This window comes from Micromonas commoda, chromosome 6 (genome assembly GCF_000090985.2).
Source record: "Micromonas commoda chromosome 6, complete sequence".
Lineage (NCBI taxonomy): Eukaryota > Viridiplantae > Chlorophyta > Mamiellophyceae > Mamiellales > Mamiellaceae > Micromonas > Micromonas commoda.
Genome location: NC_013043.1, coordinates 1,270,677 through 1,296,930, shown reverse-complemented (window position 1 = coordinate 1,296,930; position 26,254 = coordinate 1,270,677). Strand labels below are relative to the sequence as shown.

General features: G+C 68.0%; 16 protein-coding genes across 16 annotated transcripts; 7 read left to right on the top strand and 9 right to left on the bottom strand.

The window, feature by feature from the left end:
* Positions 1 to 455: 455 nt before the first annotated feature.
* MICPUN_105774 (predicted protein) lies at positions 456 to 1,799 on the top strand (the record flags this gene model as incomplete). The annotated part of the gene is made up of 1 exon (XM_002503339.1): positions 456 to 1,799. One exon carries the CDS (start codon positions 456 to 458, stop codon positions 1,752 to 1,754), a length of 1,299 nt encoding a protein of 432 aa, XP_002503385.1. The 3' UTR covers positions 1,755 to 1,799.
* Positions 1,800 to 2,205: 406 nt separating this feature from the next.
* On the top strand, positions 2,206 to 4,098 carry MICPUN_101217 (predicted protein; the record flags this gene model as incomplete). Its single annotated transcript, XM_002503338.1, has 1 exon — positions 2,206 to 4,098. The coding sequence occupies one exon, from the start codon at positions 2,206 to 2,208 to the stop codon at positions 4,096 to 4,098; it is 1,893 nt and encodes a 630-aa protein (XP_002503384.1).
* A 62-nt stretch (positions 4,099 to 4,160) lies between these two features.
* On the bottom strand, positions 4,161 to 5,744 carry MICPUN_94594 (predicted protein; the record flags this gene model as incomplete). Its single annotated transcript, XM_002502993.1, has 2 exons — positions 4,161 to 5,316; positions 5,493 to 5,744. 2 exons carry the CDS (start codon positions 5,742 to 5,744, stop codon positions 4,243 to 4,245), a joined length of 1,326 nt encoding a protein of 441 aa, XP_002503039.1. The 3' UTR covers positions 4,161 to 4,242.
* Positions 5,745 to 6,233: 489 nt separating this feature from the next.
* Positions 6,234 to 8,126, top strand: MICPUN_101215 (predicted protein; the record flags this gene model as incomplete). The annotated part of the gene is made up of 1 exon (XM_002503337.1): positions 6,234 to 8,126. One exon carries the CDS (start codon positions 6,234 to 6,236, stop codon positions 8,124 to 8,126), a length of 1,893 nt encoding a protein of 630 aa, XP_002503383.1.
* A 1,586-nt stretch (positions 8,127 to 9,712) lies between these two features.
* On the bottom strand, positions 9,713 to 10,108 carry MICPUN_76461 (predicted protein; the record flags this gene model as incomplete). The annotated part of the gene is made up of 1 exon (XM_002502992.1): positions 9,713 to 10,108. A coding segment is annotated over one exon (396 nt), but the record flags the coding sequence as incomplete, so codon positions are not given.
* A 696-nt stretch (positions 10,109 to 10,804) lies between these two features.
* On the top strand, positions 10,805 to 11,518 carry MICPUN_59651 (predicted protein; the record flags this gene model as incomplete). The annotated part of the gene is made up of 1 exon (XM_002503336.1): positions 10,805 to 11,518. One exon carries the CDS (start codon positions 10,805 to 10,807, stop codon positions 11,516 to 11,518), a length of 714 nt encoding a protein of 237 aa, XP_002503382.1.
* A 12-nt stretch (positions 11,519 to 11,530) lies between these two features.
* On the bottom strand, positions 11,531 to 12,160 carry MICPUN_108515 (predicted protein). Its single transcript, XM_002502991.1, has one exon. The coding sequence runs from the start codon at positions 12,156 to 12,158 to the stop codon at positions 11,583 to 11,585; it is 576 nt and encodes a 191-aa protein (XP_002503037.1). The 5' UTR covers positions 12,159 to 12,160; the 3' UTR covers positions 11,531 to 11,582.
* Positions 12,161 to 12,338: 178 nt separating this feature from the next.
* MICPUN_59649 (predicted protein) lies at positions 12,339 to 15,350 on the bottom strand (the record flags this gene model as incomplete). The annotated part of the gene is made up of 1 exon (XM_002502990.1): positions 12,339 to 15,350. One exon carries the CDS (start codon positions 15,348 to 15,350, stop codon positions 12,339 to 12,341), a length of 3,012 nt encoding a protein of 1,003 aa, XP_002503036.1.
* A 73-nt stretch (positions 15,351 to 15,423) lies between these two features.
* Positions 15,424 to 16,111, top strand: MICPUN_59648 (predicted protein; the record flags this gene model as incomplete). Its single annotated transcript, XM_002503335.1, has 2 exons — positions 15,424 to 15,572; positions 15,697 to 16,111. The coding sequence occupies 2 exons, from the start codon at positions 15,424 to 15,426 to the stop codon at positions 16,109 to 16,111; spliced, it is 564 nt and encodes a 187-aa protein (XP_002503381.1).
* A 128-nt stretch (positions 16,112 to 16,239) lies between these two features.
* On the bottom strand, positions 16,240 to 17,217 carry MICPUN_59647 (n-acetyltransferase; the record flags this gene model as incomplete). Its single annotated transcript, XM_002502989.1, has 1 exon — positions 16,240 to 17,217. The coding sequence occupies one exon, from the start codon at positions 17,215 to 17,217 to the stop codon at positions 16,240 to 16,242; it is 978 nt and encodes a 325-aa protein (XP_002503035.1).
* A 129-nt stretch (positions 17,218 to 17,346) lies between these two features.
* On the top strand, positions 17,347 to 18,173 carry MICPUN_59646 (predicted protein; the record flags this gene model as incomplete). The annotated part of the gene is made up of 2 exons (XM_002503334.1): positions 17,347 to 17,478; positions 17,637 to 18,173. The coding sequence occupies 2 exons, from the start codon at positions 17,347 to 17,349 to the stop codon at positions 18,171 to 18,173; spliced, it is 669 nt and encodes a 222-aa protein (XP_002503380.1).
* A 70-nt stretch (positions 18,174 to 18,243) lies between these two features.
* Positions 18,244 to 18,770, bottom strand: MICPUN_59645 (predicted protein; the record flags this gene model as incomplete). The annotated part of the gene is made up of 2 exons (XM_002502988.1): positions 18,244 to 18,453; positions 18,558 to 18,770. The coding sequence occupies 2 exons, from the start codon at positions 18,768 to 18,770 to the stop codon at positions 18,244 to 18,246; spliced, it is 423 nt and encodes a 140-aa protein (XP_002503034.1).
* A 148-nt stretch (positions 18,771 to 18,918) lies between these two features.
* MICPUN_59644 (predicted protein) lies at positions 18,919 to 20,079 on the bottom strand (the record flags this gene model as incomplete). The annotated part of the gene is made up of 1 exon (XM_002502987.1): positions 18,919 to 20,079. One exon carries the CDS (start codon positions 20,077 to 20,079, stop codon positions 18,919 to 18,921), a length of 1,161 nt encoding a protein of 386 aa, XP_002503033.1.
* Positions 20,080 to 20,402: 323 nt separating this feature from the next.
* On the bottom strand, positions 20,403 to 22,078 carry MICPUN_59642 (predicted protein; the record flags this gene model as incomplete). Its single annotated transcript, XM_002502986.1, has 5 exons — positions 20,403 to 21,209; positions 21,243 to 21,279; positions 21,609 to 21,686; positions 21,823 to 21,892; positions 22,074 to 22,078. The coding sequence occupies 5 exons, from the start codon at positions 22,076 to 22,078 to the stop codon at positions 20,554 to 20,556; spliced, it is 846 nt and encodes a 281-aa protein (XP_002503032.1). The 3' UTR covers positions 20,403 to 20,553.
* A 185-nt stretch (positions 22,079 to 22,263) lies between these two features.
* Positions 22,264 to 24,403, top strand: MICPUN_94589 (predicted protein). The gene is made up of 5 exons (XM_002503333.1): positions 22,264 to 22,518; positions 22,692 to 22,852; positions 22,972 to 23,020; positions 23,146 to 23,272; positions 23,414 to 24,403. The coding sequence occupies exons 1-5, from the start codon at positions 22,374 to 22,376 to the stop codon at positions 23,937 to 23,939; spliced, it is 1,008 nt and encodes a 335-aa protein (XP_002503379.1). The 5' UTR covers positions 22,264 to 22,373; the 3' UTR covers positions 23,940 to 24,403.
* Positions 24,401 to 25,555, bottom strand: MICPUN_108512 (predicted protein). The gene has a single exon (XM_002502985.1). The coding sequence runs from the start codon at positions 25,495 to 25,497 to the stop codon at positions 24,466 to 24,468; it is 1,032 nt and encodes a 343-aa protein (XP_002503031.1). The 5' UTR covers positions 25,498 to 25,555; the 3' UTR covers positions 24,401 to 24,465.
* Positions 25,556 to 26,254: the final 699 nt, after the last annotated feature.

The window sequence follows — 26,254 nt, the reverse complement described above, 5'->3', positions numbered from 1 at the left end:
GGGAAACTCGTCGCGCCACAAACACGCGCACGGTCACCCGGCAAGATGGCGAGGCCCGACCCCGCGATTCAGGAGCTCAAACAGAACGCGCTGCTTCTCGCAGGGTGGATCGCCGCCATCCGCGTGGCGCCCTACGTCATCCACTACGCCCAGCAGGCCTTCAAGTCCAAGTGAGGGCAACCTCTTCGCTTGGGGGTGTGGGTCTGGAAGGGTGTGCGTGGTGGATCGGGGTTGCGATCGCGGGAGGGTGAGTGGGTTTTAGCGTACCGCGGCGGACGACATCGCGGCGGGTGAGCCGCGGAGAGTTACCGAGGGTCTCCAAGGGCTCCCGCGCGTGGGAAGGCGACCGCCGCGAGCGACGAAGCGGGGAGGGTTGGGACCGGCGAAGGCCCCCTCTCTCCCCGCTTTCTTTTGTGTTTTTTATTTAGGTTTCCGAGCGTCGGTCGGCGGCGGCCATGACGCGTCACCACGAGCTGGAGGTCGGACTGAACGCGTGCGGCGTGGAGGTGTGCCCGCATGCGTCGCACCGGCAGCTCTGCGCGGTCGCGTCCTACCTGCACAGACCGGGCGACGAGGACGAACCCCAATCCAGGGTCGGAGAGCTCTACCTCTACCAACTCCGCCCCGCCGACGACGACGACGCCGCCGCGGAGTCGAGCCCGCGCGACCGCTGGACGTTCGCGCCGTGCGCGACGACGAGGCACACGCGCGCCATCTTCGAGCTGAAGTGGGCGCCGGCGACGCTCGCGAAAAGCGGCGACACAGCTGGCGTCCCTGCGATCGCGCAGGCGGACGCCGGGGGCTACGTCTCCGTCTACGAGGTGTCGCCTTCCAACCCCGACGACGACGACGACACAGCTGGCGACGACACAGCTGGCAACACGGGGTCGTCGTCGTTCGACGTCGCGGAGATGGCGTCGGTGCGCTGCGGCGGGGGCGGGCTTGGCATGGCGACGTGCGTGGACTGGAGCCCGGCCGACACCGGCGGGAGCGAATACTTCGGGTCATGTCGCCTCGCCGTCGTCGGCGCGGACGGCGGCGCGCGCATCCTCGCGTGGCGCGAGTCCGGCGACCTCGAGGTGGTGGACGAGAGGGAGTGCGCGCACGACCTCGAGGCGTGGGCGGTGGCCTTCGCGCACCCGAGGTCGTCGCTCGGATCGAACGGGGGGGGCGGGTTCATCTTCACCGGCGCCGACGACGCGGCTTTCAAGGGCTGGGACCTTCGCGCGGGCCTCGACCGTTCGCCTCCCGCGTTCGTAAACTCCAGGACGCACGGCGCGGGCGTCACGTGCGTCGCGCCGTCGCCGCACGATCCCCACGTCGTCGCCACCGGGTCCTACGACGACAAAGTCCGGCTGTGGGATTGCCGATGTATTCGCCGGCCGACGGAAACGTGCGACGGCGTAGACTGCGGCGGCGGGACGTGGCGGCTTCGTTGGCACCCCGAGAGGCGAGCGATGGCGTGCGCGGCGATGGGCGGCGGCGTGGCGATCGTCGACTGGTCCGGGCGCGAGTCGCGATCGATCGATGAAATCGATGAAGCGAACAAAGCCGAAGCCGAAGCCGGGGGGGTCGAGTCCGAGTCGGGCGGCGTATGGGAGCCCGGTTCGCTGTCGGTCGCGTTTCGGTACGAAGGCCACGGGTCGATCGCGTACGGAGCGGACTGGGGGTGGAAGCGCGGGGGGGCGCCCGAGGACGTGGTGGTGTCGTGCAGCTTCTACGACAAGGGGCTGCACGTGTGGAGCCCGCGGTGACGACGGCGAGGCGTTTTTGATTGAATTGCGAATATATTTGCACCACCGTGCCCGAGACGCGACGACTGGATCGATGTTAGGTAAGGACGTTCCACCATCCGATGAGGCTGTCGTCGTCAGAGTCGCGGGTCGCGTCGGTGTCCGGGGGTGGTTCGACCGAACGAGCCCTGACGCGCGATGACGTGAGCTTCGACGTCTCGCGGGTGCGTGCGCCTCCCTTCCCGTGTCCCGTTCCCGGCGACCCGCCCGCGTGCCCGTGCAAAGATGAGCCGCCAATTTTCTTTCGCCCCGACCCACCACCCGCGCCAGGAGTATGTCAGCTGCACGGGTCAACTCTCGATGCCCGACGTGGCGTTACATTCCTGGTAGATTCATCGTCGGGACCACGGGCTCGGCGCCGAGCGCTGCCGTTTTGGCCGCCTCAACTGCCTTTGCCCGCCCCGCGACCCCGATGCCGCACCACCACACGCGACCCGCGGCGATCAGTGCCGCGACGCCGTGGCGCGGGACGGGGAACATCTCCACCTCTCGTCCTCATCCCGCGCGCTCGACCGCGATCTCGTCGATCGCGGGTACCCATCGCGAAACCTTCTCACCCGAACCCACGCGCACCCATCCTCCGTCCCCAATCGCGCAGGTTCAGTCGGTCGATCCCATCCAGTCGATGAATCCAGTTGACGCGACGACGACGACCGACGACCGTCACGCCCTGGTCCTCGGCGGCAACGGCTTCATCGGCTCGCACGTCGTCCGGGCTCTCATCCGCGACGGTCACGCCGTCACCGCGGTCAACCGCGGGCGCCGCGAGTGGCTCGGCGATCCCGACGCGGTTCACCCCCCAGACACTTACGACTTCGACACAGCTGGCGATGGGATCAAAGCCTTCAGGGGCGACGCCGGGTATCCGAGGTCCAAAAACGAGGTGGCGCACATCGTGTGCGATCGGAAACAAACGCGCGCGTTCGCGGACGCGGTGGACGTCGCGACGGGCACCACGCTCGGCGCGAACGGCGCGTGGGACGTCGTCGTCGACCTCAGCGGCTTCACGCCGAGGGATCTGCGAGCGGCGCTGCGGGGTTTGAAGGGGCGGACGCGGCGGTACGTGTTCGTGTCGTCGGATTCCGTGTACGAGGTGTGCGACGAACGCGCGCGCGAGGATGCCTCTCTCGGTAGTGCGTGCACGGGGGAGAGGAAGAAGGAGACGAACGACGGGGAAGGGGACGGCGGGAACGGGTCGAACACGTTGAACACGTTGAACGGCGGCGGCGTTCGCGAGGAACACGCGCGGCGCCCGGTCGACGCGGCCGCGGCGGAGGCACTCGCCAGGGGGGATCGGTACGGGCATCACAAGCTCCGGTGCGAGGAAATTTTGGCCAAGATCGCGTCTACTAGGGGGATGGATGGACGCGCGACGAGTAATGGGGAGGAGGCGCCGGATCTGAGCTCGAGCTCGAGCGACGACGCGGCGACGTGGAGCGACGACAGCGACGGCGACGACAGCGACGACAGCGAGAACGAGAGCGAGAGCGACGACGACGGTCACGACGACGACGACGTTAACGACGACGACCTCGTGCCGGTTCCGTGGCTGGCGATTCGACTCCCCGACGTCATCGGCCCCCGCGACGGGACGTACCGCCTGTGGCGATACCAGATGTGGGTCCAGTGCGTCGACATCCTCGGCCCCGTGGTGGTGTCCCCGGACCTCGCCACGGGCGGGTCCCGAGCGCTCAGCTTCGCGTACGCCCCGGACGTCGCGGCGCTCGTCGCGAAGGTGGCGCGCGGCGAGTGCGACGCGTCGCTCGGGCGTTCGTACAACGTGGCGTGCGTGGAGCGGGTATCGCTCCAGGAGATCGTCGAGCACGTCGCCGAGTGCGTTCGCGAGATTGGGGACGAAAAGTCGGCACCCGGGGAGGCACCCGGCGGCGCGAGGAGCGTCGTGGAGGTGCGCGAGCCCGGGCGCGGGCGCAAGCGCGGTTGGGACGACTCGGCGGAGGCGACGGAAGTCGGGTCGTCGGTCCGGACGTCGTCGCGCCAAAGGACGTCGCCCGAGTTTTACCCCTCCGTGGACGGGGGCGCGATCGACCCGTCGAGGGCGATCGGGGAGCTCGGTTTCGCGCCGACGCCGCTCCGGGACGCGGTGCGGGAGACGGTGCGCTGGTGCGCGGGGATGTGCGCGGGGAACGGGGACGTCGGGCGCAGGGAACGCGCCGAGGCTGCGCGGCGGTTGAGAAGAAGTTTCGGGTTGAAGCTCTTCTCGGAGGAGGCCAAGGCGCTGCGCGTCAGGTTGCGACGGCTGGGATTTCCGGAGCCCAAGGATCGCTGGGGGGACGACGCCGAGTGAGTGAGGTTTAGTAGTAATTTTAGTAGCTAGAGTAGTCGACGCCGAGTAGTGACGTTAGCCGTGAAGCGCTTTGAAACAGAAAATATGGAAATTCAACTTGGTTTTGTCGTTCTATCCGTACATTTAGGTACACTCACGCCGCGATCACGCCGCGATCTGCTCGCTCGTGGGCTGAGCGTTGATCCTCGCCTCCAGCTCGGGCCTGAAGTGCCTGATCAGCCCCTGCACCGGCCACGCCGCGGCGTCGCCCAGCGCGCAGATGGTGTGCCCCTCGATCTGCTTCGTCAGCTCCTGGAGCATGTCAATCTCCTCGAGCCGGGCGTCGCCCTTCTTCATCCTCTCCATGATGGCGTAGAGCCACCCGGTACCCTCGCGGCACGGGGTGCACTGCCCGCAGGACTCGTGCTTGTAAAAGTACGACAAGCGCGCGATGGCGTCCACGACGTCCGTGCTCTTGTCCATGACGATCACCGCCGCAGTGCCCAAACCGGATTGCGCCGACTTGAGCGAGTCGAAATCCATGAGCACCTCCTCGCACACGCTCTTGGGGATCAAGGGCACGGACGATCCGCCGGGGATGATCGCCAGCAGGTTATCCCACCCGCCTCGCACACCGCCGCAGTGCTTCTCGATCAGGTCCTTGAGCGGGATGGACATCTCCTCCTCCACCGTGCACGGCTTGTTGACGTGACCCGAGATGCAGAAGAGCTTCGTGCCCGCGTTGTTCTTTCGACCGAAAGAGGCGAACCAATCGGCGCCCCTTCGAAGGATGGTGGGAGCGACCGCGACGGTCTCCACGTTCGTGACGGTCGTGGGGCAGCCGTACAGGCCGACGCCCGCGGGGAAAGGGGGCTTGAGCCGGGGCTTGCCCTGCTTCCCCTCCAGCGACTCGATGAGCGCCGTCTCCTCCCCACAAATGTACGCGCCGGCTCCGTAGTGGATGTTGATGTCAAAGTCGATGCCGGAGCCGCAGGCGTTCTTGCCGAGGTAGCCCGCCGCGTACGCCTCGTCGCGCGCCTTCATGAGCGCGAGGCGTTCGTTGACGTACTCGCCGCGGATGTAGATGTAGCAGGCTCTCGCGCGCATAGCGGTGCCCGCGATGAGGCAGCCCTCGAGGAGCTTGTGGGGGTCGTGCCTCATGATCTCGCGATCTTTGCACGTGCCGGGCTCGGACTCGTCGGCGTTGATGACCAGGTAGGAGGGACGACCGTCGCTGACCTGTTTGGGTTTGGGAAACGGGCGGCGCGACGGAACGTCAGCGGATGGACGGGGGTTTGGCGGGGCGAAAGTCGGAACAGAACATCCCGGTTGGTTTTTGACTGTTTGTCACTGCGAACGTGGGTACAGTAGGGTTTCTTGGTGGATTACGTGGGGGGCCGCGGCGTTCGACGCACCTTGGGCATGAAGGACCACTTGAGACCGGAGGGAAAACCGGCTCCTCCGCGTCCGCGCAGACCCGACGCCTTCATCTCGTTCACGATCCAGTCGGGACCCATGAGCATGAGCTCCTTCGTGTTGTACCAGTCGCCGCGCTTCATGGCGCCCTTCAGGAACGGGTCGTGCTTCCCGTACAGGTTGGTGAAGATGCGGTCCTCGTCGCTGAGCCCGCCGTGGGTTCGGCCGCCGGTGTCGACGTCGATGGCCATGCCGCGGGTCGAGACGACCGGCGCGGCGAGGGAGGCCATGCGGCCGGCCCCGACCAGCTGCCTGGAGAGGCGGAGGAGCCCGGCCATCGTCACTCGCGTATCCAGACTGACGTGCACTGCCCTGGAGGCTCCTGTGAAGATTCGCTTGGTGCGTGAACCGGGGCCGGCAACTCAAGAAATTAACCCGTCGTTTTGCCGTGACTGCCGAGCGCTTTTCTCTCGCGTCAATCATTGTCTCAACCGCCGACGGGACTCTCGGGCTATGTATCCCCCTCCAGGAGCGCCGGGAGGTCTGCCGCCGGGGTATCCGCCGATGGTATACCCCGGCATGATCCCCGGAATGCCGCCGCCGATGGGCGTGCCCCCTTTCGCGGTGAGCGCCCGCGCCAATCTCGCCCGATCGTCGCAACCCTTCATCGGCTCCTCGCGAGATCCCCATCGCGACGACTGACCGCCTCCACCTCCTTTCGCTCCACGCAGGGTGCACCGATGATGCCACCTCCGGGCGTGCCCCTTCCCCCCGGCATCGTTCCCCCGCCCGCGGCTCCCGTCGTCGCTCCCGCGGCGGATCCCGCGGCGGCGGCGCCCGCCGAACCCGCGCCCGCCAAGGAGAGCACCACCGTGTACGTGGGCAAGATCCCGCCGAACGTGGACGACGCCTTGGTGCGCAAGCTGCTCGACGCGTGCGGCGAGGTGCGCAGCTGGAAGAGGGTGATGGACCCGGAGAACGACACCCCGAAGCGCTTCGGCTTCTGCGAGTTCGCCGACGCCGAGGGCGTCCTCCGGGCCATGAGGATCTTGGACGGATTCCCCGTCGCGGGTGAGGAGCTCCTGCTCAACGTCAACCAGGCGACCAAGGCGTACGTCGAGGGGTACACGGAGAAACGGACGGTCACCGCGGAGGAGGACGCGTCGGTGGATGCGGAGCGACGCGCGGTGCTCGAAGCCGCCGTCGCCGCGGCGGGGCACGCCGCGGAAGCCGAGGCGTTTCTCGCCGGGGCGCTAGGAGCCGGAGCCGGAGCCGCCGCCGCCCCGCCCAATCCGCCCAATCCGCCGCCGCCGCTCGGGGGAGCGTTCGGCGCCCCCAAGTTCATCGCCGCGAGGGACCCGGACTCGATCGCGCCGCCGCCGCCCGACGGCGGCGCGGGGGGCGTCGAGGCGCCCCTATCGGCGCCCGGGTCTGCACAGCTGGCGAAAAAAAGTGCAAAGGAGGAGCGGGCTCGGCGCGACCTCGAACGACGCGAACGCGAGGAACGCGCGCGACTCGACCGCGAACACCGCGAGCGCGAACGCCGGGTCGAACGCGTCGAGGCGGACCGCGCGAGGGACGCGCGGCGCGAGCGCGAACGCGCGCGCGATGTCGAACGCGACAGGGCTCGCGACGTCGACGACGATTTGAACACGCCCGAGCCCGAGGAGGCGGCGGCGACGCGAGCGCTCGCGGACGCCGGGGTGACGTCGCCGACGCCGGAGCAGACGCTGGAGGCGTTGGTAGCGCTGGGACCTCCGGCGTGGGTGAGGGACGAGCGACGACGGGAGCGGCGACGGAGGTACCGCGAACGGGAGAGGGAGGGCGACGCGCGAGATCGCGCGGCGGAGGAGGAGGAGAGGGCTCGAGAGGACGCGAAGGCGAAAGAGGAAGCGGAACGGGCGGCGAAAGAGGCGGCGGAGCGGGAGGCGGCGAGAGCGGCGGAGGAGGAGGAGGCGAGGGCGGCGGAGGAGGCGGCGAGGGCGGCGGAGGAGGCGAGGGCGGCGGAGGAGGCGAATCGGGAGGCGTCGCCGGCTCCCGCCGCGCCCGCGCCCCTCTTTGCCAAAAAACCCGCCAAAAAAACCGCCGGCGGTAAGCGCAAACTCTCCGTGTTCGCCGTGGAGGACGAGGAGCAGCGGCCCAAAAAGGCTCTCGTGCCCATAGAGTACACCGCGGAGGAGCTCGCCGCCGCCGCCGCGCCCGCGTCGACGATGGCTGAGGACGACGAGGACGATCCCGCCGCCGCCGCCGCAGCAGCCGCCAAGCGCGCCGCCGCGGTCATCGCCAAGAAGAACCAGGCGGAGAAGGAGGAGAAGGCCAGGGGGTCCCTCATCGAGAGCATCCCGACGGACAAGAAGAAGCTGTTCAAGTACGACGTCGACTGGAGGACGTACGACGCGTCCAATCTGTCCGGGAGCGTGCAGCGGTGGGTGAGCAAAAAGGTGGCGGAGCTGTTGGGCGAGGAGGAGCCGAGTTTGGTGGAGTTTGTGGTGGAGAAGGTTGGCGAGCACCTCAGCGCGAAGGACATGGTGTCGGAGCTGGAGCCGGTGCTGGACAACGAGGCTGAGCAGTTCGTGATCAAGCTCTGGAGGATGCTCATCTACGAGACTCTCAAGGCGAACGAGAAGGCTTGAAATTACTAGCGGAGGTCCGGATGCGTGTCCAGACACTCGTTTGTGAAAAAAACGGAGTCCCCTTTTCGCTACTCGCCGCCCTCCTCCTTCTTCAGCCTCTCCGCCTCGCGCTTAGCCTTCAGATCGAAGTGGTCTCTCGCCTGCTTCAGCAGCCTGAACGCGGCGTTGGCCTTGGCGCCGTGATGCCCCCGGTGCTTGTCCGGATGGACCAAGAGGGATATTCTCTTAAACGCGTCGGACGCCGCGACGTCCCCGCCTTCCGCCCCCACCGTTCCCTCCTTCGCCGCCTTGAGCTCGCATATCAGCGCATCCTTCTGCGACACGCGCTCGCAAATCTTTCGCGGCGGAACCCCCAACCCGAGCGGCCGGGCGACATCCTTGCGAAGCGTGAGCAACGAGTCGCAGAGCTTACCGTGTCGGCTGTTTCCCCCGCCTTGCGCCTCGCCGCACGCGGTTCCCAGCACCCTATCCGCGGTACCCGCCCCGTCCTTGGACCCGCTGCCGGCGAGCTCGATCTTGACCTTCTCGGCGACGTCCGCGAGAAACTCGGCGCACACGACGCACCGGCTCGGGTCCCCGCCTCCCCCCTTTTCTGAATCCGCTCGAAGCTCCGTCGAAGTTCCGGGACCGCCGAGATCCAGCACGCACCTGTGCACCGCGCTGTGATCCTTGCGGGGTTTGGGCTCGCCCTTGGCCTTGGCCTCCTCCGCCGCCTTGGTCGCAGCCTCCGTGACCACCGCGGGGCACGCGAGAACCCTGGCCACCTCCGCCTCCGCTAAAACCGCCCTCCGTCGCGCCGCCTCCTCCTCCTGCGACTTTTTAAACGCCGCCGCCTTCTCAGCCTTTTCCCGTCGAGCCGCCTTCTTCTCGCGCAACGCGCGCCACTCCGCGAGCTCGTTTCGCATCCCGCGGATCGCGGACAAACCCCCGAGCAGCAACAGGAGCGTCACGACGACGAACGCGAGTAACGCCCGGCTGGACGCGAATTGCCGGAGTAAAAACGCCGGAGAAAAAACGCCTCCGGATCCCTCCGGGTAGGCATCCGCCGCCTTGGCGTGCGGCGCCCTCGCGTACTGCGCGTACGCCTGAGCGCCGTGCGGGTACTCGCCACTCGCCCCGACGGGGTTCGAGCCGTCGACCGTCGGGTTCGGCGCGTCCCCACCTCCGCGCTCGTTTAACCCTTCGGCGCCGACACCCCCGACACCCCCGACAGTGCCACCCCCGCCGCCCAGAAGCCGCGTCACCTCGCGGTGCCCGCGCTCTTTCGCCAGATCTAACGCCGTCTTGCCCCACCCAATCTTCACCGACGTCCTCGCGTTCGACCTCGCCCCAGCCTCCAACAGCGTTCGCACAACCTCCGCCTTGCCCTCCGCCGCCGCCGTCTGCAGCGGCGTCCAACCGCTCCCGTCCGCGACAGCCTCGACATCCGCGCCCGCCGCGCACAGCGCTCGAGCGCATCGCCAATCCCCCGTCACGTGCAGCGGCGTTCGCCCCCCGCACGAAGCCTTCTCCCTCGCGTCCGGCGCCGCGCCGAGGCCGAGCAGCGCCTCCGTCGCCCACCCGTCCCCGCGCTCGCACGCTTCGTGCAGGGGCGTGCGACCGTCTCTGCGACGGGCGTTGGGATCGGCGCCCGCTCGAAGGAGTTGCTCCGAGACCCCCCGGGTGGACGCGACGTGCAGCGGCGTGACGCCGTCCACGTCCACCGCGTTGACGTCCGCCCCCGCGGCGATGAGCGACGCGACGACGTCGCCGTGTCCCCGCGTGGACGCGTTGTGAAGCGGGGTGCATCCGACGTCGTTCCTGGCGTTGGCGTCCGCGTCGTGAGTTAAGAGGAGCTCGGCGGCTTTGGCGTGTCCCTCGTAGGCGGCGTAGTGTAGCGGTCGGTTGCCGCGGGGACCGACGCCGTCGGGGTCGGCGCCGTCCTTGAGGAGGGTGCGGCACGTCGCCGCGTCGCCGCGTTCGGCGGCGAGGCCGAGTGGGGTGGGCGGGGCGGCGCGGGACGTCGATACTGTCGCGGGATGTTGTTGTTGTTGTTGATGACCCCCGCGTTGATTACTACCCCCTTGATGTTGATGGTCCGAAGATGGTACTCTCGGGTTCGGACCGGCGGCGGGGGCTCCCTGGCGGCGTCGCATGCCCTCCTGGAGTCGCCGGACGCCCTCGGCGGCGTCCGCGTTGCCGCCGTACGCCGGCACGAACCCCGCTCCGTCGCCACCGGGTCTCTGGTGATGGTGACCGGGGTTGGGCTGGGGTTGGTGGGCGGGGGCGCTGGCCGACGCGGGCGCGGGCGCGCCGATGCCGGTCGACGCGTCGCCCACCCCCCCGCGCGACAGCGAAGGGTGGGCGACGTATCGGTTGTTGTGCTTCGGCTGCTGCGCGGCCGGGGCGCCGGGCGGGCCCGCCATGGGACGGCCGTAGACGGCTGTGTACTCTGCTCCCGAGATCCAACGTCCGTCGACCCCGTACGCGCCCCTCTGCGGGTCGAAGTAGACCCCCGTGGACGGGTTGAGGTAGTACCCCGTCGCGGAGTCGAACCGCCAGCCGGGCTGGCCGGCTCCGGGCGGTTGACCCGGCATCATCGCGCCTAGCGCGCGCGTCTCTGGGACCGGGGGGGACGAGGGCGACGTCTCAAAAAGTTGACGGAGGTTTGCCTCGACGTCTCAAAAACTCGCGCAGTCATGAGCGGCGCGCTGACGACCGCGGCGAGGCGCCTCGGGGCGTCATCGCGGCCCCGCGCCGCCCGGGGCCTCGCCTCCGACGCATCCGCGTCGACGTCGGCGTCGGCGTCGGATGCGTCGTCCGCGGCGGCGTGGACCGTCGGCGACTACGCGCGGACGGGCGTCGCCCTGGGATTGGCCGTCGCCACCGCCGGCGTCTGCGAGTCCGCGCTTAACGACCTGTTCGTGTGGAGCCTGTGCAAGCGACGGGCGATGCCCGCGATCGAGACGCACCCGCGGCTCCGGCGGTCGCTGGGCGAGCCGCTGAGAGCGGACGCGTGGTGGAACGCGTCCGTCACGCATCGCGGCCGCGGGAACCTCGCGTCGTGCGTCTTTTTGCTCGACGGATCTCGCGCGTCCTGCGACGTCCAGGTGGTCATGGCGCGGGCGCCGTCGCGATCGGAGGGCATCTACGCGTTCGCATCGTACGCGGTGCCCAACCTGGTGCGGAACGCGGCGTCGCCCGAGGCGTGGAGGGTGGTGCGGATGGAGGCCATCCTGCCGCACGAGCGAGAAGCGGGTCTTCCGGGACGGGTGAACCTGCTGCAGGAACCGGAGCCGAGGGGGGGCATCCTCGAGACGCAGGGAAAGGGGGGAAGGAGTGGGGGGAAGGTGAAGACGCGCGGGTGGTCGTCGCGGATAGGGCGGTGGTTCGGACGCGGTGCGAGCGAGTAACACTTAGACGATCGATTAGACGAGCGCAGATTGATTGATTATCCCGCACAAGGTGTTGATTTGCTCACGCGATCTGGTTGAGGATGTTGATGCGCTGCACCACCCACTGCTTGAGCTCGGGCTTCATGCTCCCGTCGCGCATGCCCTCGAGCCTCTTGAGAGCGGCGGCCACCTCGTCGGCGGACTTGCCTCGCATCTTCTCGATGTAGCCGACCTCCTTTTCCGTGCACCTCTCCTGATCCGTCACTTGGCACTTCATCTCGAGGTTCTCGTCGACGAACGCCTTGAGGGAGTCGAGGTCGCGGCCGGACTGGTAATCCCCGCCCGCCGTGCCGGTCTCGGCGTTGAAGTACTTGAGCGTGGGGTACCCGCGGACATCGAATCGGCCGCAGAGGTCCTCGTTCACGGTGCAGTCCACGTCGCCGACGACGACGCTGGAAGACCCGGCGTAGAAATCGCCGAGCTCGTTCCACGCGGGGGCGAGCGCCTTGCAGTGGCCGCACCACGGGGCGTAGAACTTGACGATGGCGTTCTTGCCGGACTTGAGCACGGTGGCGTCGAAGTTGTCGCCGTCGAGGACGGTGACCTGGGCGGAAGCGCAGCCCAGGAGCGCGAGGACGAGGAGCGCGACGGTCTTCATCGCCGATCGGATCTGTGATGAGATCCGCGGCTCGTGGGTTTTTTGAGATCGCGTGACCGGCCGGCCAGCGAACGTGTGGCAGAGTGGCGGGCCGTTATCACGTTACAACGAAAAACCCCTCGGCTGCCCGACGACGCGCGCGCGACCCCCGTCGCGCTCCCCGCCTAAAACCGCGCCCGGTCACTCGAGCATCACGCGGTAGATTCGGACGGAGTGATCCGCGCCCGCGGTGGCGACGCCCAGCCCCGCCCCGCCGGTCCCCGACACATCCGACGGCCCATCATCCCCTTCGTCGTCCTCCTCGTCGTCGTCGCCCCGCCCGCTCCCACCGTCGGGCCGCCACGCGATGGCGCGCACCGCGCACACGTGCGCGTCCGCCGCCGCCACGCGCACCGCGATCGTCCACGTCGCGCCCTCCCCCACCCACAACGACACGCCCCCATCCTCCGTGCCCGCCGCGAGCGAAAGGAGGCCGCCCTTCGTCGTCCGTTCAGGCGAGAACCGACACGCGGTGACTGCGGATTCGAAAACCGGCAGCGTCGCCGCCTCCTCGACGACGTCCGGGATCGACCCCGCGACCTGCCGGTTCACGTTCCACACCCTCACCCGCCTGTCCCGGCCGCAGGACGCGAACGCGTCCGCGTCGCCGGGCGCCCACCCGGCGTCGTACAGAGCCTTGGCGCTCGCCTTGACCCTCGCGACCAAAGTCCACCCGGCGTCGCCCCAAACCCCCAAACCCTGAGACGACGGGTTCACCGGGGCGTACAACGCGACGTGCCTGTCCCTGGACGCCGCGAGCAAACAGTCGCGCCCGGAGCACGGTCCCGCGAAATCCAGCGCCACCACGTCCAGCGTCGCGCCCGGGAGCTTACCGAGCGGCCGCCAGTCCTCGCCCGCGGCCCACATCCAAATCGCCGCCGCCGCCGCGCTCTGCGCGACGCTCGCGCTGGCCACGAGCCTCCCCGCGTGATGCGCGGCGACGACGGCGAGGTCGTTGCCGTGACCGTAAAGCTTGCGCGTCTCGGGCCAGAGCGTCGCCTGCGCGAGTACCTCCTCCGGGGGCGGGCGGGTGAGCACCGCGGGGACCACGCTGCCCACGTTTTCGTCCCCATCCTCCGTCGGCGGGGGGATCGGATCCGAGCCGGCGATGTCCGCGCCGCCCTCGGCTCGCGTCGCCTTGTTGGAGAGGCCCAGCGCGGGGAGCTCCGCGCCGGCGTCGACCCCCGCTTTTACCGCCGCGGCTTCGAGCGCGGCGACGGCCCGGCTTTTACCGCTTTTACCGAGGCTCTTGGCCAACGTCCCGAGGAACGGTCCCGGGGCTTCAAACACCCGGAGCGTCTTCTCGTCCGACCCGCTGACAAAGACGATCGATCCGCACTCGCGCCCGGGGTTCGAACCGTCCACCTCGCATTCGTTCGGGGGTAGCGCCGCCACGCACGCCACCGCGTGGCCGTGCACCTGCGGCCTCGCCAGCTGCCTCCACCCCCGATCGCAATCGTCAACGTCGTCGACCCCGCCGTTCCAATTCGCGTGCAGCCGAGTCGTCATGTCGCGCGATCCCGTGAGCAGCCACCGGCCGCGCGAATCCCACGACGCGCACGTGACGTCCGCGACGTGCCCGGTGCACGCGGCGCGCGGGGTCCACTCGCGCCCGCCGGGGTTCGATCCGTCGACCTCCGCGTTCGTCCACAGGTGAAACGCGCCGCCGTGCGAGTGCGCCAGGACGCTTTTACCGACTGCGTCAAACGCAGCGCCGTAGAAACCCAGGCACGAAGCCGCCGCCTCACCCAAGGAGACGTCCGCCATCCACACCGTGGACCCCCCCGCACCGCCCCCGAGCTCCCCGGCGCCCGACGCCGAGGGCGTCCAGAGGATCAGGGACCTGTCCATGGACGCCGTGAGCAGCTCGGGGCGGGGGTTCGATCGCCGGGTTTTACGCGATTGATCGAATCCGCCCCCCGTCGGCGCAATGTTCGGCCGCCACGCCGCGGAGAGGACCCAATCGTCGTGGCCCTGCAGGAGCGCCTCGAGGTGCGTCGCGAGCCTGGCGCCGCCGCCGAGGAGCCGGGACGGCGGCTTCGGGGGCGCCGCGAGGCGCATGAACGCGAACGACGCGGTCACATCCGCTGCATCCGCCGCGCCCTTTGCTACTTCGTCGCCATCTTTTCGCGATACCCGCCAGATCCGCGCGGTTCTGTCCTGCGAGGCGCTCGCGAGCAGCAGGCCGGGCGAACGATCGCTTCCGTCGTCGTTCGAACCGTCCACCTCCGCGTTCGCGTCGTTCGCGTCGCTCGCGTCGCTCGCGTCCTCCGTAAAGGCGAGGTCGCGAACCCAATCCGAGTGTCCCTCCAGCGTCGCCGCGTGCTCGGCGTCGACACAGCCGTGCTCGGTCGCGCTCACGTCGCAGAGGTGCAGCCGAACGTTGCCGTCCGCGCATCCCACCGCGGCGACGACGCGCGCGGGGCCGGCGCCGGGGAGCCACGCGAGCGCCGCCGACGTCGGCGTCGCCTTGCGCTGCGTCGTCGTCGTCCATACGCATCGAAAAGCGGAGTGCGGTGCGTCCGAGTTTGGGCCCGAGTCCGATGGGGGGTCCGTCGACGCGGTCGGGGGCGGCGCGGGGTGGCGCGGGGCGAGCGCGGCCAGGTCCGCGCGCCACATCCTGACCGTGCAGTCCTGCGACGCGGTCGCGAGGAGGTAGACGCCGCTCGAATCGCGGATGCACGCGGAGGATGAGGACGGGGAGGAGGATGGGGAGGGCGATGCGTCGTCGCGCGTCCCGCCGCCGCCGCGCATCTCGAGCGCGCAGACGTCCGTCACGGGCGCGCCGTGCGCGCCCCTCGCGACGACGACCCACTCGTGCGCGGTGGACACCCGCGGATCATCGACGCGGTGCCACAGGAGCACCGCGCCGTCCGACCCGCCGCTCGCCATCCATAGCCCGCGCCCGCCCCCGTCGGCCGCCGCGCTCGCGTCATCATCGGACTCCAGCCACGACACCGCCGTGACCGGCGCGTCGTGCGCTTTGCCCACCGTGCGGACGACGCGCGCGGCGGCGGGGTCGTAGACGGCGACGGTGGAGTGGGTGCCGTACGCGACGAGTCCGCCGCCGGGGCCGCGCTCGCGGTTCCACGCCGCCGCGTGGACCGAGCGATTGCACCCCGCGCTGACGTACTCGAGCTCCGCGCGGGCCATGACTGAGCTACCCGTCTCTCGGACCTGACGGGTTCGTTCGAATGGCTCGTCAAAACCACCGGGCGCGGCCGAGATGGCGTCCACGTCGCGGCCGTCGGTGTCGGCGTCCGCCATGAGCTACCTCCTCCTGGTGATGGTGAGGGACTACCACGAGAAGGGGAAGGCGGGGAAGGCGCAGCTGGAGGAGATGGGGGCGCAGCTCGGCGCGCGGCTCGCGGAGAGGTGAGCACCCCTAAGAACGAACGCCGCGAGCGCCCCAAAATGAGCGATCCGCCGTTCCCCGCGCCCGCGCCGAACGAGCCGTCCTCCGTTGACCCGAACCCCGCCGATCCATTCTCGCGCGCAGGTACACCAAGGACAGGCCGCGGTTCACGGAGCACACCGAGGTGGTGCTGTGGACGTGCAAGGAGTTCTGGCAGGAGACGTTCGGCAAGCGGGTGGACAACCTCAAGACGAACAACCGCGGGGTGTACGTCCTCACGGACGTCGCGTTCAAGTGGATGTCCGGACTGCGACCGTTCGGGGGCGACACGGAGGAGGAAAGCTGGGCGTTGATGATGGCGCACGCGGACAGCTACGGGGCGTTCGCGGGCGGGGTGGTGCGGGGCGCGCTCGAATCCCTCGGCTTGCGATGCTCGGTGTCCCAAGAGCCGACGAGCCAAAGTGCTGCTACCGCCACAAGCATTGAGGAGTTTAAGCCGCTGGGGTGTAAGTTCACCGTGCGACTGGCCGCGGGGCTGGGTTTCGGGGGCGTCGCGTGACACGACGTCGCCGGTGGCGGTGGTTGGGACGTAGCCCGACCCCGACCCTACGCAAGAGGCGCTCTTGTACGAAGGTTACTCTACTAGGTTTCTGGTTTTACATGCGCGTCTGGTCACAGCTGTGCGCGTCACAGCGTCTTGACCATGAGGTAGCGCTGCTTGCCCAACAGGGCGTCGGGCAAGGGGCACGTGTCGTCCACCACCACGTATCCCCGTCGCGTGTACAGCTTGATCGCGGCGTCGTTCTTCTGGAACACGTGAAGGCACGCGCAATCGTAGCCCCACTGTTTCGTCACTTTCTCCGCCGCTTCCATGAGGGTATCCGCGACGCCCATGCGCCTGTAGTCGTCCTTGACGCACATGCAGGACACGTACGCGTACTCGTCCGCGGGCGCCCCGCCCACCCATCGACCGACGCGCGGCCGCAGGTTCCTGGCCTCCTGCCTGCGTTGGGCCCAGCGCTCCATGTCGCCGCCGGGGGTTCCCAGCCCATCCGCCCATCGCGTCGTCGCGGCTCCCAATCCGGCGCCCCGCTCGCCGGGCGTGGGTAGCATCGCGAGCACGTCCTCGTCGCGCTGGATGCTGAGCTCGACGACGCCCATGATGGGCCTCGGGGGCGCGTCGTCCGTGGTCGGGGACGCGCGGTCGTCCGCGCTGGCGTTCGCGGGCCACCGCCCGCTGAACGACAGCCCCGTCGCGCCGAACCGATCGCGGTTCAATCCGCGGGCGCCCCCGTCGTCATCCTCCCCGTTCCCGCTCGCCACGGCGACGAGCGGGGCGAACCTCCTGCTGTCCAAGTACTCGTACTTCCGCCCCAGCGTCACGCTCACGTCGCCTCTGAAGTACTGCAGCAGCAGCGGGTCGATGATGGGCATCACCGGCTCGAAGAACGCCTTGGCCTGGGTCTCGCTGATGTCCACGAGCTGCGCTTGGGTTCCGTACGTCACGTCCCAACCCTTCGCGGGAAACCGGAGGACGCGCTGGCCCGCGGGCGAGCCCCTTGCCAGCGCCGCGGTGCATCGAACCGCCTTTTGGCGACCCGCGTGGGTTGCGGGCGCCCGGGTTTGGACCCGGGGTGGCCCCCCCGTGAGCACCCGCGCGCTCATCCTCTGACCCTCCGATCGTGTGTCATCCCTCCATCACGGAAGCGCTCCAATATCCACGTCAGCCCGCGTGGAAGATTCCTCGACAGGGTCAGTCCTCCAGGCGCGCCCCGGTTGGGTGCCGGCGGGTCGATGAAGCCGGACGAGGCCGCGCTGTGCGACCTGCTCGAGGTGACCAGGCGGGTCATGCTGCCCGCGAAGGACAACGGCACGTTCTGGTGCGAGGGGGTGAACCCGCTGCGGATGTGCGAGTGGGCGCTGTCGGTGCGAGCCCAAACCCGGGCACCCGGATCCCACGACGTCCTCGAGCCAACCGCCGTCGCGCCGCACCCGTCGCCGTCCGAAGCCCCGCGTCGCGACCGCAACGACTCGATCAACGAACGCCCCGAATTAACGTCCCCGCTCGTCGATGTCCCCCGCAGGAGCTCGCCGAGGTGGAGGATGAGATCAAGGCTGCGCAATCGTCGGTTCGAAAGCGTCGGTCCGGCGACGACACAGCTGGCGACGACCTTTCCTTCGCCGAGGCGACGCGACGGGTCCAGGACGAGGTCGGCGACCTCATCTTCGACGTCATCATGCTCGCGTGCGTGTGCGAGCGGGACTTCGGCGGTGTGGGCGGACGGTTTAGTTCGGGGTTCACGCTCGCGGGCGCCGCGGCGAACGCGTCGGCCAAGGTCAAGCGACGGTGCCCGTACACCTTCGGCCCACGGGCGCGTTTGGGGCCGTGTCCGGACAAGGCGACGGAGGAGGCGGCGTGGGCGGACGTAAAGGCGATGGAGAAGGCGTCGAGGGCGCCCGGGGGCGGTCCGATGCCGCCGGCGCCGCCCACGTATAACTCGGCTTGGGATCGATGGTGTTTCAAAAGCGGACGTCTCTTCGACGGACAGGCTGTCTTGCCCGTCGCCGTCGCGGCGGCGTTCGCGACGGGCTGCGTCTTCGGCGCGCGATCGTGGCGATGACGAGGCGCGACGGGTGGGGGCGACGGGTGGGGGCGACGGGTTGGGGCGATTAGTATCACGTTGGTAATCTTTACAGCCTTTCCTTCAGCACGCGGAGCTCCGTCTCCAACTGCTCGATCCTCAACTGCGCGCGGGTCACCTCCTGGTCGCTGGCCCGCAGCTTCGCGGCGACGGCGACGAGAGGGAGGAGGAGGAAGAGCGTGCCGAGGATGGACGGGAGCGCGATCGGGATGTAGTGCGTGCCGGCGACGACGCACACGTTACCCCACGGGGCGCAAGCCTGCGTGAGAAAAACGCGGGACGTGACGAGTCATGCTCGATGGAGGGTCGTTCGGAGTGCGCGAGCGCGGGAGGGTCGGGCGCGGGTTTCGGAGGACCGCGCACCTCGAGCAGGTCATCCGGGTACAGCGGCACGCCCATCATCTCCGCCGCGCGCGTCTCGCCCGCGTTCTTCCCTCGCACCTCGCGCGCGTTCCTCCATCCCACGCGTCGCCTCTCGAAGTCGACGCCTGGACGCGAAGACCGCGAGGGTCGCGACCGCGAGGGCGCGACGCGAACGCACGAGACGATGCCGGCCGACGATAGCGACGCCGTCATCGCGGACCCTCGCGCCGATGGATGTCCGCGGAACCCCGCGCCGAGGCTTGTGTGACTAACACTTTAGACGCCCAAAAAGAATACGGCATCTGTCGTCGTTTTCATCGTTTTCATGTGATGCTATTGATGTACACCGACGCCGCCGGCGCTACGCCGCCGCCGCCCTTCGCGCCCCCCTCTCCTCATCCTCCTCCTCATCTCCCTCCGCCTCCATCACCGCCGCCGCCTCCCTCGCGCGTCGCATCGCCGCCGCGTCGTCGTCCTCCAGCCGCTCGATGAGCTCCATCTTCTTGCCGCTCACCCGGAGCCCCCGCCGCCTGCACTCCTCGCCGAGCGCCTTCCCGGTCATGCCGAAGTACGGGCCGAAGTACGGGAGCGGGTCGTCGGGACCGAGGCGCTTTCGAAGCCCGCTCCTTCTCGTCTCGTCCCCGTCGTCGTCGTGCGTGTCGCTCGTCTCCGAGGAAGCGGCTTCCTCGGCGGCGCGCATCACCATGTCGCGGACCCGCCGGCACAGCGGATCCTCCTCGGCGGCGTCGAAAGGTCCCGCCGCCGCCGCCGCCGCCGCCGCCGCTCGCGCGTCCCTCGCGTGCGTCGCCATGTGACCGTACGCGGCGATGAGCAGCGCCTCCGCGCGGCCGTGGTCCTTCTTGCGTCCCAAATCGTCGCCAACCTCCGGGAACATCGCCGACGCCATGTCCCTCGAGTCGTCTTTGCTCGAGCCCGACCTCGCGAGCCCGAGCGCGTGTTTCCACGCCTGCGGCTTGACCACCTCGACCCTGAGCCCCGCCGCGGCCAAGACGCCCTTCCATAAACCGAAGTTGTACCCCTGCACGAACGCCGTCTGCGCGGAGAATCCGTACTCGACGCCTCCCTCCTCGAGGAACGCCACGGTGCCGCGCGGGATGTTCAGCGACGCGACGAGTTCGACCATATCCTCGACGCACAGGCGCTTGCGTATACGGCCGTTCACCTCCGCCTTGTACGTGGGACAGTCGTGGACGTCCACGGACGCGACGTTCCCGAGGGACGGGCCCCGGACGACCGCGAGCGCGCCGCCCGCGTCGGAGTCGCACCCGAGCAGGGTCCAACCCCGTGCGGCTTCGACGTCGTCGTCGTCGGAGGAGGAGGATGGAGACGTCGTCGACGGGTTCGGGCCGGTCGTCGTCGCGGCGCGCGGGCGGAGGAGCGCGACGCGACCTCTGCCGCGGCGCGCGCCGTAGCGCGAGGAGGAAGACGCGGCGGTGACGGGCGAGGTGCTCGCCGCTCTCGAGGCGGTGCCCACCCACGGTCGGATCTGGGCGGTGCCCATCCACGGTCGCATCCGGGCGGACGGCGACGCGCGGGCGGCGGCGCAGCCGGCGACGCACGCGGTCCACGGCGCGAGGGCTCGATGCGTCGTCATGGACGCGCGCGACACGCACTCGCGGAGCAGGTGCCGCAGCATCGGCGTGCCCCGGCGGCGTGCTCGAGTGAAGGCGCAAACGGGAAAAAAAACGCAACCTTCAGTTCGTCGCCGTGCAGTGGCGACTGGTGCACCAGTCAGCGCGGTCGGCGGCGGGCTCGACGCTCTCGCTCAATCTGGTGGGACGGCGCACGAGGCGAGGAGGGGCGGGGGCGCGTGTCGTGAGCCACTCGTGACTCCAGGCGTCTGATGGTTCCATTAAAACAACCGCCAGCTGTGCCGGAGCTAGGTACACGATGCTCACCACCGAAGCGGGTCGCAGTTTTGCTTTTTTCCTGATTTGTTTCGCGTTGACGCCGAGGACGCGAGGGTTTCAAACCCTCACTTCTTCGACGTCTTGTACTTGTCCTCCACAAACGACCGGTCCTTGAGTCCCAGCCGATAGATGACCTCGCCGTACGCGTCGCCGTCGGACTTTCGCAGGTACCTCAGCAGCTTCTTCCTTCGCTCCAACATGGCGACGAGGCCCCGCATGGAAGCCTTGTCCTTGTGGTGCGTCCTCAGATGCTCCGTCATGTACCTGATCTTCTCCGTGAGCGCGGCGATCTGCACCGCGGATCCGCCGCAGTCGTGCGCGTGCGATGCGAACGCCTCCCTCACCTTGCGTAAGGTCAGCCTGTTCGCCTCGCCCGCGCTCAACAGCTCGGGACCGAGGTAACGCTTCACGAGGTCGGGCTTGAAGTCGACGGGCCCTTGCTTGTTCGAGCCGGCCCGCCGTTTCGGAGCCCGCGCGGAGTCCCGCGGCCGGTCGCCGGCGCCGTCTCCAACCACGGCAGCCGTGGAGAAGAGTGAGACGCCGAGAGGCCGCGTCGACCCGGGCGTGGCAAGCCCTTCGCTTCGCTTCGCGACACTAATAATGCTACCTGAATAAACCGTCTTGATGTTCCCTACTACGCTTCCCGCCGCGCTCCGCAGCGCGGCGCTCACCCAGCTCGCCATGGTGGTGAATTGACGAGTCCGAATGGGCCGGAGACGCGCTTAGGTGTTGGCGTTGGGGGAGCGCTTCTTACCCAGGCCGACGACGACGTTCACGAAACGGCGGTTGTACTGTTGACGGGGCGGGGCGGGGGAGGAACCGGTCAGGGTTGGTGGTCAGGGAGAAAACCCTAAAAAACCCGTGGGTCGTGGGCGCGAGGGAACGGCGCGGCTGACGCGTCGGGAGGGTCAAATCGAGGAGTCCGGCGCCGCCGAACGCGCCGATGTGTCGATCGCACGCGTTCGCGGGTCGATTGACCGCTTCCATGCGGCTCCGGCGGCCCCGTAGCGGAGCCGCCGGGCGCCAAATTCCGGCAAGAAAACCACACGAGAGCATCGAGTTTTTTTCGCGGCGAGCTTGACGCCGGGATGCGGGCGTGTCGACTGGATGCGACGCTCACCTTAATGCGCTTGCCAGCGCGACCCTTGGGCACCTTCTTCTTGTCCTGCTTGGCGACCTTGGGAGTCTGACCGCGGACCTGTTGGGCGCGAACGGGGGCGGGGTTCAAGGTTAGTCCGAGGTCCCGGGCGAGCGTGTTGGCTCTCGCGTCGTGCGCGTCGGAGATCGACGGTGGGAGTGGAGCGCGATCGACGATTCGCGGGGGCGACGCGTACCTTGCCGGCACGAGCGAGCGAACCGTGAACCTTTCCCATAACTAAGGCGAGTACTACGCTTAGGTAGTAACTGTGTGGCGCACAAAGAGAACGAATGGGCCGCGAGCGTCGGGCTTATGAAGGCGAGGAGCGGGTGGTCTCGTCAGCGATCGTGTTCGGTCGGTCACAAATGTCCGACCCATTTTTTCAAAGCAAAAAAGTACCGTTGAAAGCTTGAAAGAAAAAAGATGCCCTTCACTTTCGGAACCTACGTCATCGAACCTGCGTTTGATCGACGTGGTCGATACCAGAACGTGACACGTCGAACCCGACCGTTTTCCGCATTTTCGGTCGGCTGAAAAATAAATCGTGAATTTCGAATTGGACCCGAAATTTTCAAACTTTGCAAGCGACAGAAAAAAGTCGAGTTTGGGCACCCCGCGCACTCAAAAATCACTCCACAACCGCGCGAGGCACACGCCCCGGCCAACCCACTCCACGACACGTTCCGCCCGTAGGAACCGTCCAGGCTCGCACACGCACACACGTCTCAATCGCAAACTAAAGTAAAGATGGTTGCCGAGTCCAACAACAACGAGGTCGCGAAGGTCGCCGAGCCCCTGCTCGACCCCAACGACGACCGCTTCACCATGTTCCCCATCAAGTACGGGGACATCTGGGAGATGTACAAGAAGGCCGAGGCCTCCTTCTGGACCGGTACGTCCCATCGTTCAACCGCTCGATACTCCAGATCCGTGCGAGCGCGATCGCCGCGTTTCACCCGTCGCGCGACGCGTGCGCGGTCCAAGTCCGGACTCCCCGAGCGATTCGGCTAATTTTTCCACGGACCGTTGTCTCACTTTCCCCGGCCCCCTGTCCTTCCCGTACAGCCGAGGAGGTCGACCTCTCCGACGACATGGTGCACTGGAACAAGCTCAACAACGACGAGAAGCACTTCATCAAGCACATCCTTGCCTTCTTCGCCGCCTCCGACGGCATCGTCCTCGAGAACCTCGGCGTTCGCTTCATGGGCGAGGTGCAGTTCCCCGAGGTGAGCTTTGAAATAATTCCCCGTGTTTTCGAATCCGCGAAGCCACCGACGCCCGGCGTGCGCGCCCTCTACGCGCCCGCGCGCATCCGCTGACGGTCGCCCCGATCCAATCCACTCAGGCTCGCGCGTTCTATGGCTTCCAGATTGCCATCGAGAACATCCACTCAGGTGCGTGACGTCACCCAACGTACCCCCACCGCCCCGTCCGCCCCCGGTGCCAACAATCAAATAAACCCCACGCCCCGACTTCAAAACCCCTGACCTCCCCCCTCCCTCCGCGCCCGTCGCAACAGAGATGTACTCCCTCCTCATCGACGCGTACGTCAAGGACGCCCAGGAGAAGACCTACCTCTTCCAGGCGATCCAGAACATTCCCTGCATCGCCAAGAAGGCTGACTGGGCGTTCAAGTGGATCGAGAGGTGAGCGCGCGCGCCCCCCGCACCCCCGAGCCCCGACTTTTCAAACTTTGAATTCGCCCCTTCAAGGCTCGACGACCCCTTCAAGGCTCGACGACCCGCGCTGACCCGAACCTTCCCCTCTATATTCGCCTCGATGAACAGCTCCGCCGATTTCGCCGAGCGCCTGATCGCGTTCGCGTGCATCGAGGGCATCTTCTTCTCCGGCTCCTTCTGCTCCATCTACTGGCTGAAGAAGCGCGGCCTCATGCCCGGCCTCACCTTCTCCAACGAGCTCATCAGCCGCGACGAGGGCCTTCACCGCGACTTTGCGTGCCTCCTCTACTCGTACATCAACAAGAAGCCCAACGAGTCCGTCGTCAGGCAGATCGTCAAGGAGGCTGTCGAGATCGAGAAGGAGTTTGTCTGCGACGCGCTCCCCTGCGCCCTCGTCGGCATGAACGCGGATCTCATGTCCGAGTACATCGAGTTCGTCGCCGATCACCTCCTCGGCCAGCTCGGCATGTCGAAGGAGTACAACGCAGCCAACCCTTTCGACTGGATGGAGCTCATCTCCCTCCAGGGTAAGACCAACTTCTTCGAGAAGCGCGTGGGCGAGTACCAGAAGAGCGGCGTGATGAACTCGCTCAACGCGGAGGCGGCGAAGTTCTCCCTCGACGAGGACTTTTAAAGCGATTTCTATTGAGGCGGGACCCCGTGCTCGGTTCGTGGAGCGTTCGACGAGCGACGAAGACCGAGGAAAGCGGGGTGGAGGCGTCGACCGAGGGTAGGCGGTGCGATGCGCGCGTATTAGGATCCTTTAGACGGGGCTGGGGACCTATAGGGATTGACTGGGTCGGTATAGGGATCGACCGGGTTTGGGGCGGGGTAGGGATTTCGCGAGCGTCGGGGGGCACGACGGCGCTCGCGCGAGAGGCTCTCTCTCGTCGCGCGAATTCAGCGCGGAGAGAGCCCTGGGAGGACGAGACTGAGGTACGTCTCGTCGTTGGGGCGACGGCAGCGGCGGCGAGTGGGGCACGACGGAGTGTCACCACATGGCGACGAGTTTTGGCGATTGACGGCTACGAGCGCGGGACGAGGAACGTTGTTGTACCGCTTTGTTCCCGTTTTAATGACGACATCGAGGCTGTTCCGAAAGAGAATGTACATTTCATCGCGTGCGTCGACTCGCTCCGCCGCTCCCGAAAAAGTCCGGGTCACTTGGGGCTTCTGCGGCTCCCGCCCTTTGAGGAACCGCGCCTGAGAAACCGAGTGCGTCTCCACCGCGGCAGGATGACGCAACACGCGAACGCCGCCGCGAGCGAGTACCCTCCGACGCGAACCGCGTTGGTGCTCCAGTCGTCCCCTTCCCGGCCGCCCGAGCCGTACCCGTCAACCTTCAAACCGCCGAGCCTTTGCAGCGCGCGAATCTTGTCCATCCGCGCCGGCGCCTCGTCGATGCCGTCCGTCAGGTGGATGAGTCCGCGGGTACCGAGCGTCGTCGCGTGGGTTCCCGAGCCGCGGGTTCGAATCCCGCCGCCGCCGCGGATCACCGCCGCCGAGCGTTGAACGAGGCGGTCGCGCGAGGCGTCGCCCCGGAGCTTAGCGCCGCCCGGGGTTCCGGCCCCGTCTCCGTCCTCCTCCTCGTCGGAGTCGTCGGAATCGTCGGTCGAATCGTCGGGAACCTCGAATCGTCCCGCCGGCTCATCCTCCTCCTCCTCCTCCTCCCCATCCCCGTCATCCCGCTCGACGGCGACGCTCCCGCTCCCTCCGCTCCCTCCTCCCGCGCCGCCGATCCCTCCGCTCCCTGCCGACACGTGGGCGGGCAGGTCCGGGTGACGCGCGAGCATGGGCAGCACGGACACGCCCGCGGCGACCCAATCGCGAACCACCGCGTCGTGTTTGTCCTTCCCGATTGGGTTGAACATCCGGAAGCAGTCCATGTAGTGCGCGTTCGTGTCGCCGTAAATCTCCCACGTGAACGCCACCGGCACCGCGCCCTTCACGTACACCCAGTCCGTGGCGGTGCCGTGCGCGAGGTAGCCCACGCCTTTACCGCCGCCGCCCGTGGCGCATCGCCCGCCGCAGTGAAAACGGTTCAGGTCGCGTAAGATGCTCCTCATCGCCTGCGCGCCCTCGCCTTTGGGCTCGGAAGCCTTGTGGTCGTAAGGCATGAACATGGCCTCCATGCCGCTGTGCACGTTCACCCACGCGTGCGGCTTGAACTCCTCCACGAGGGACCTCAGCATCCGCGCCTCGGGCTCGGAAAACGGTTTAGCGCCGGGGTACTCCTCGTAAGGGTCAAAGTCGGCTTCCTTGACCCCCCAGTCCACGGCCCAGTTCCTGTTCGTGTCCACCCCCCTCCCGTTCTTGCGCTCGCACCACTCCCCGCCCTCCACCTTCGTCCGCCCGTTCGTGTTCTCCATCGGGACGATCTTGACGATCGCGTCGACGAGCGCGGCGGCTGTCGCGGCTTGGCCGATCGTCTCGTGCGACAAGGTGGACGCGTGTTGGACGCCCTTCGCCAGTTCCCTCAGCAGCTGCACCGCCACCTGGACGGTGATGAGCTCGCGGCCGTGCTCGCCGTAGTTGTACAGGACCCGGGTCTTCTCGCGGCCGCGTTCGGGCGGGGTGTCGAGGCCGTTGGGTTCGACGGTGACGACGAGGAGTTCGGAGACGTACCCATCCTGCTCGGCGGTCACGGCGTCGAGGCGCATGGTCCGCGGGTTGGCGTCGACGATGGCGCGGACCTCGTCCAGGGCGTCGGACTTGGTCATGTAGTAAGCGAAGTCCGGTCGCGCGTGGGTGTTGCGCTGGGCGAGCGCCGATCTGGAATGCGCGGCGCGGACGTCGTCGTGTCCCGCGGCCCGGGGGAGACCCGACGCGCGGTCGGGTGTCCCGACCGCGAAGCCTTCCGCCGAAGCCGCGGCGGCGAAGAACGCCGCCATCACGATGAGCGCGACGATCACGGGACGGAACATCCTCGCCCTTCTTCCGATCGTCTCC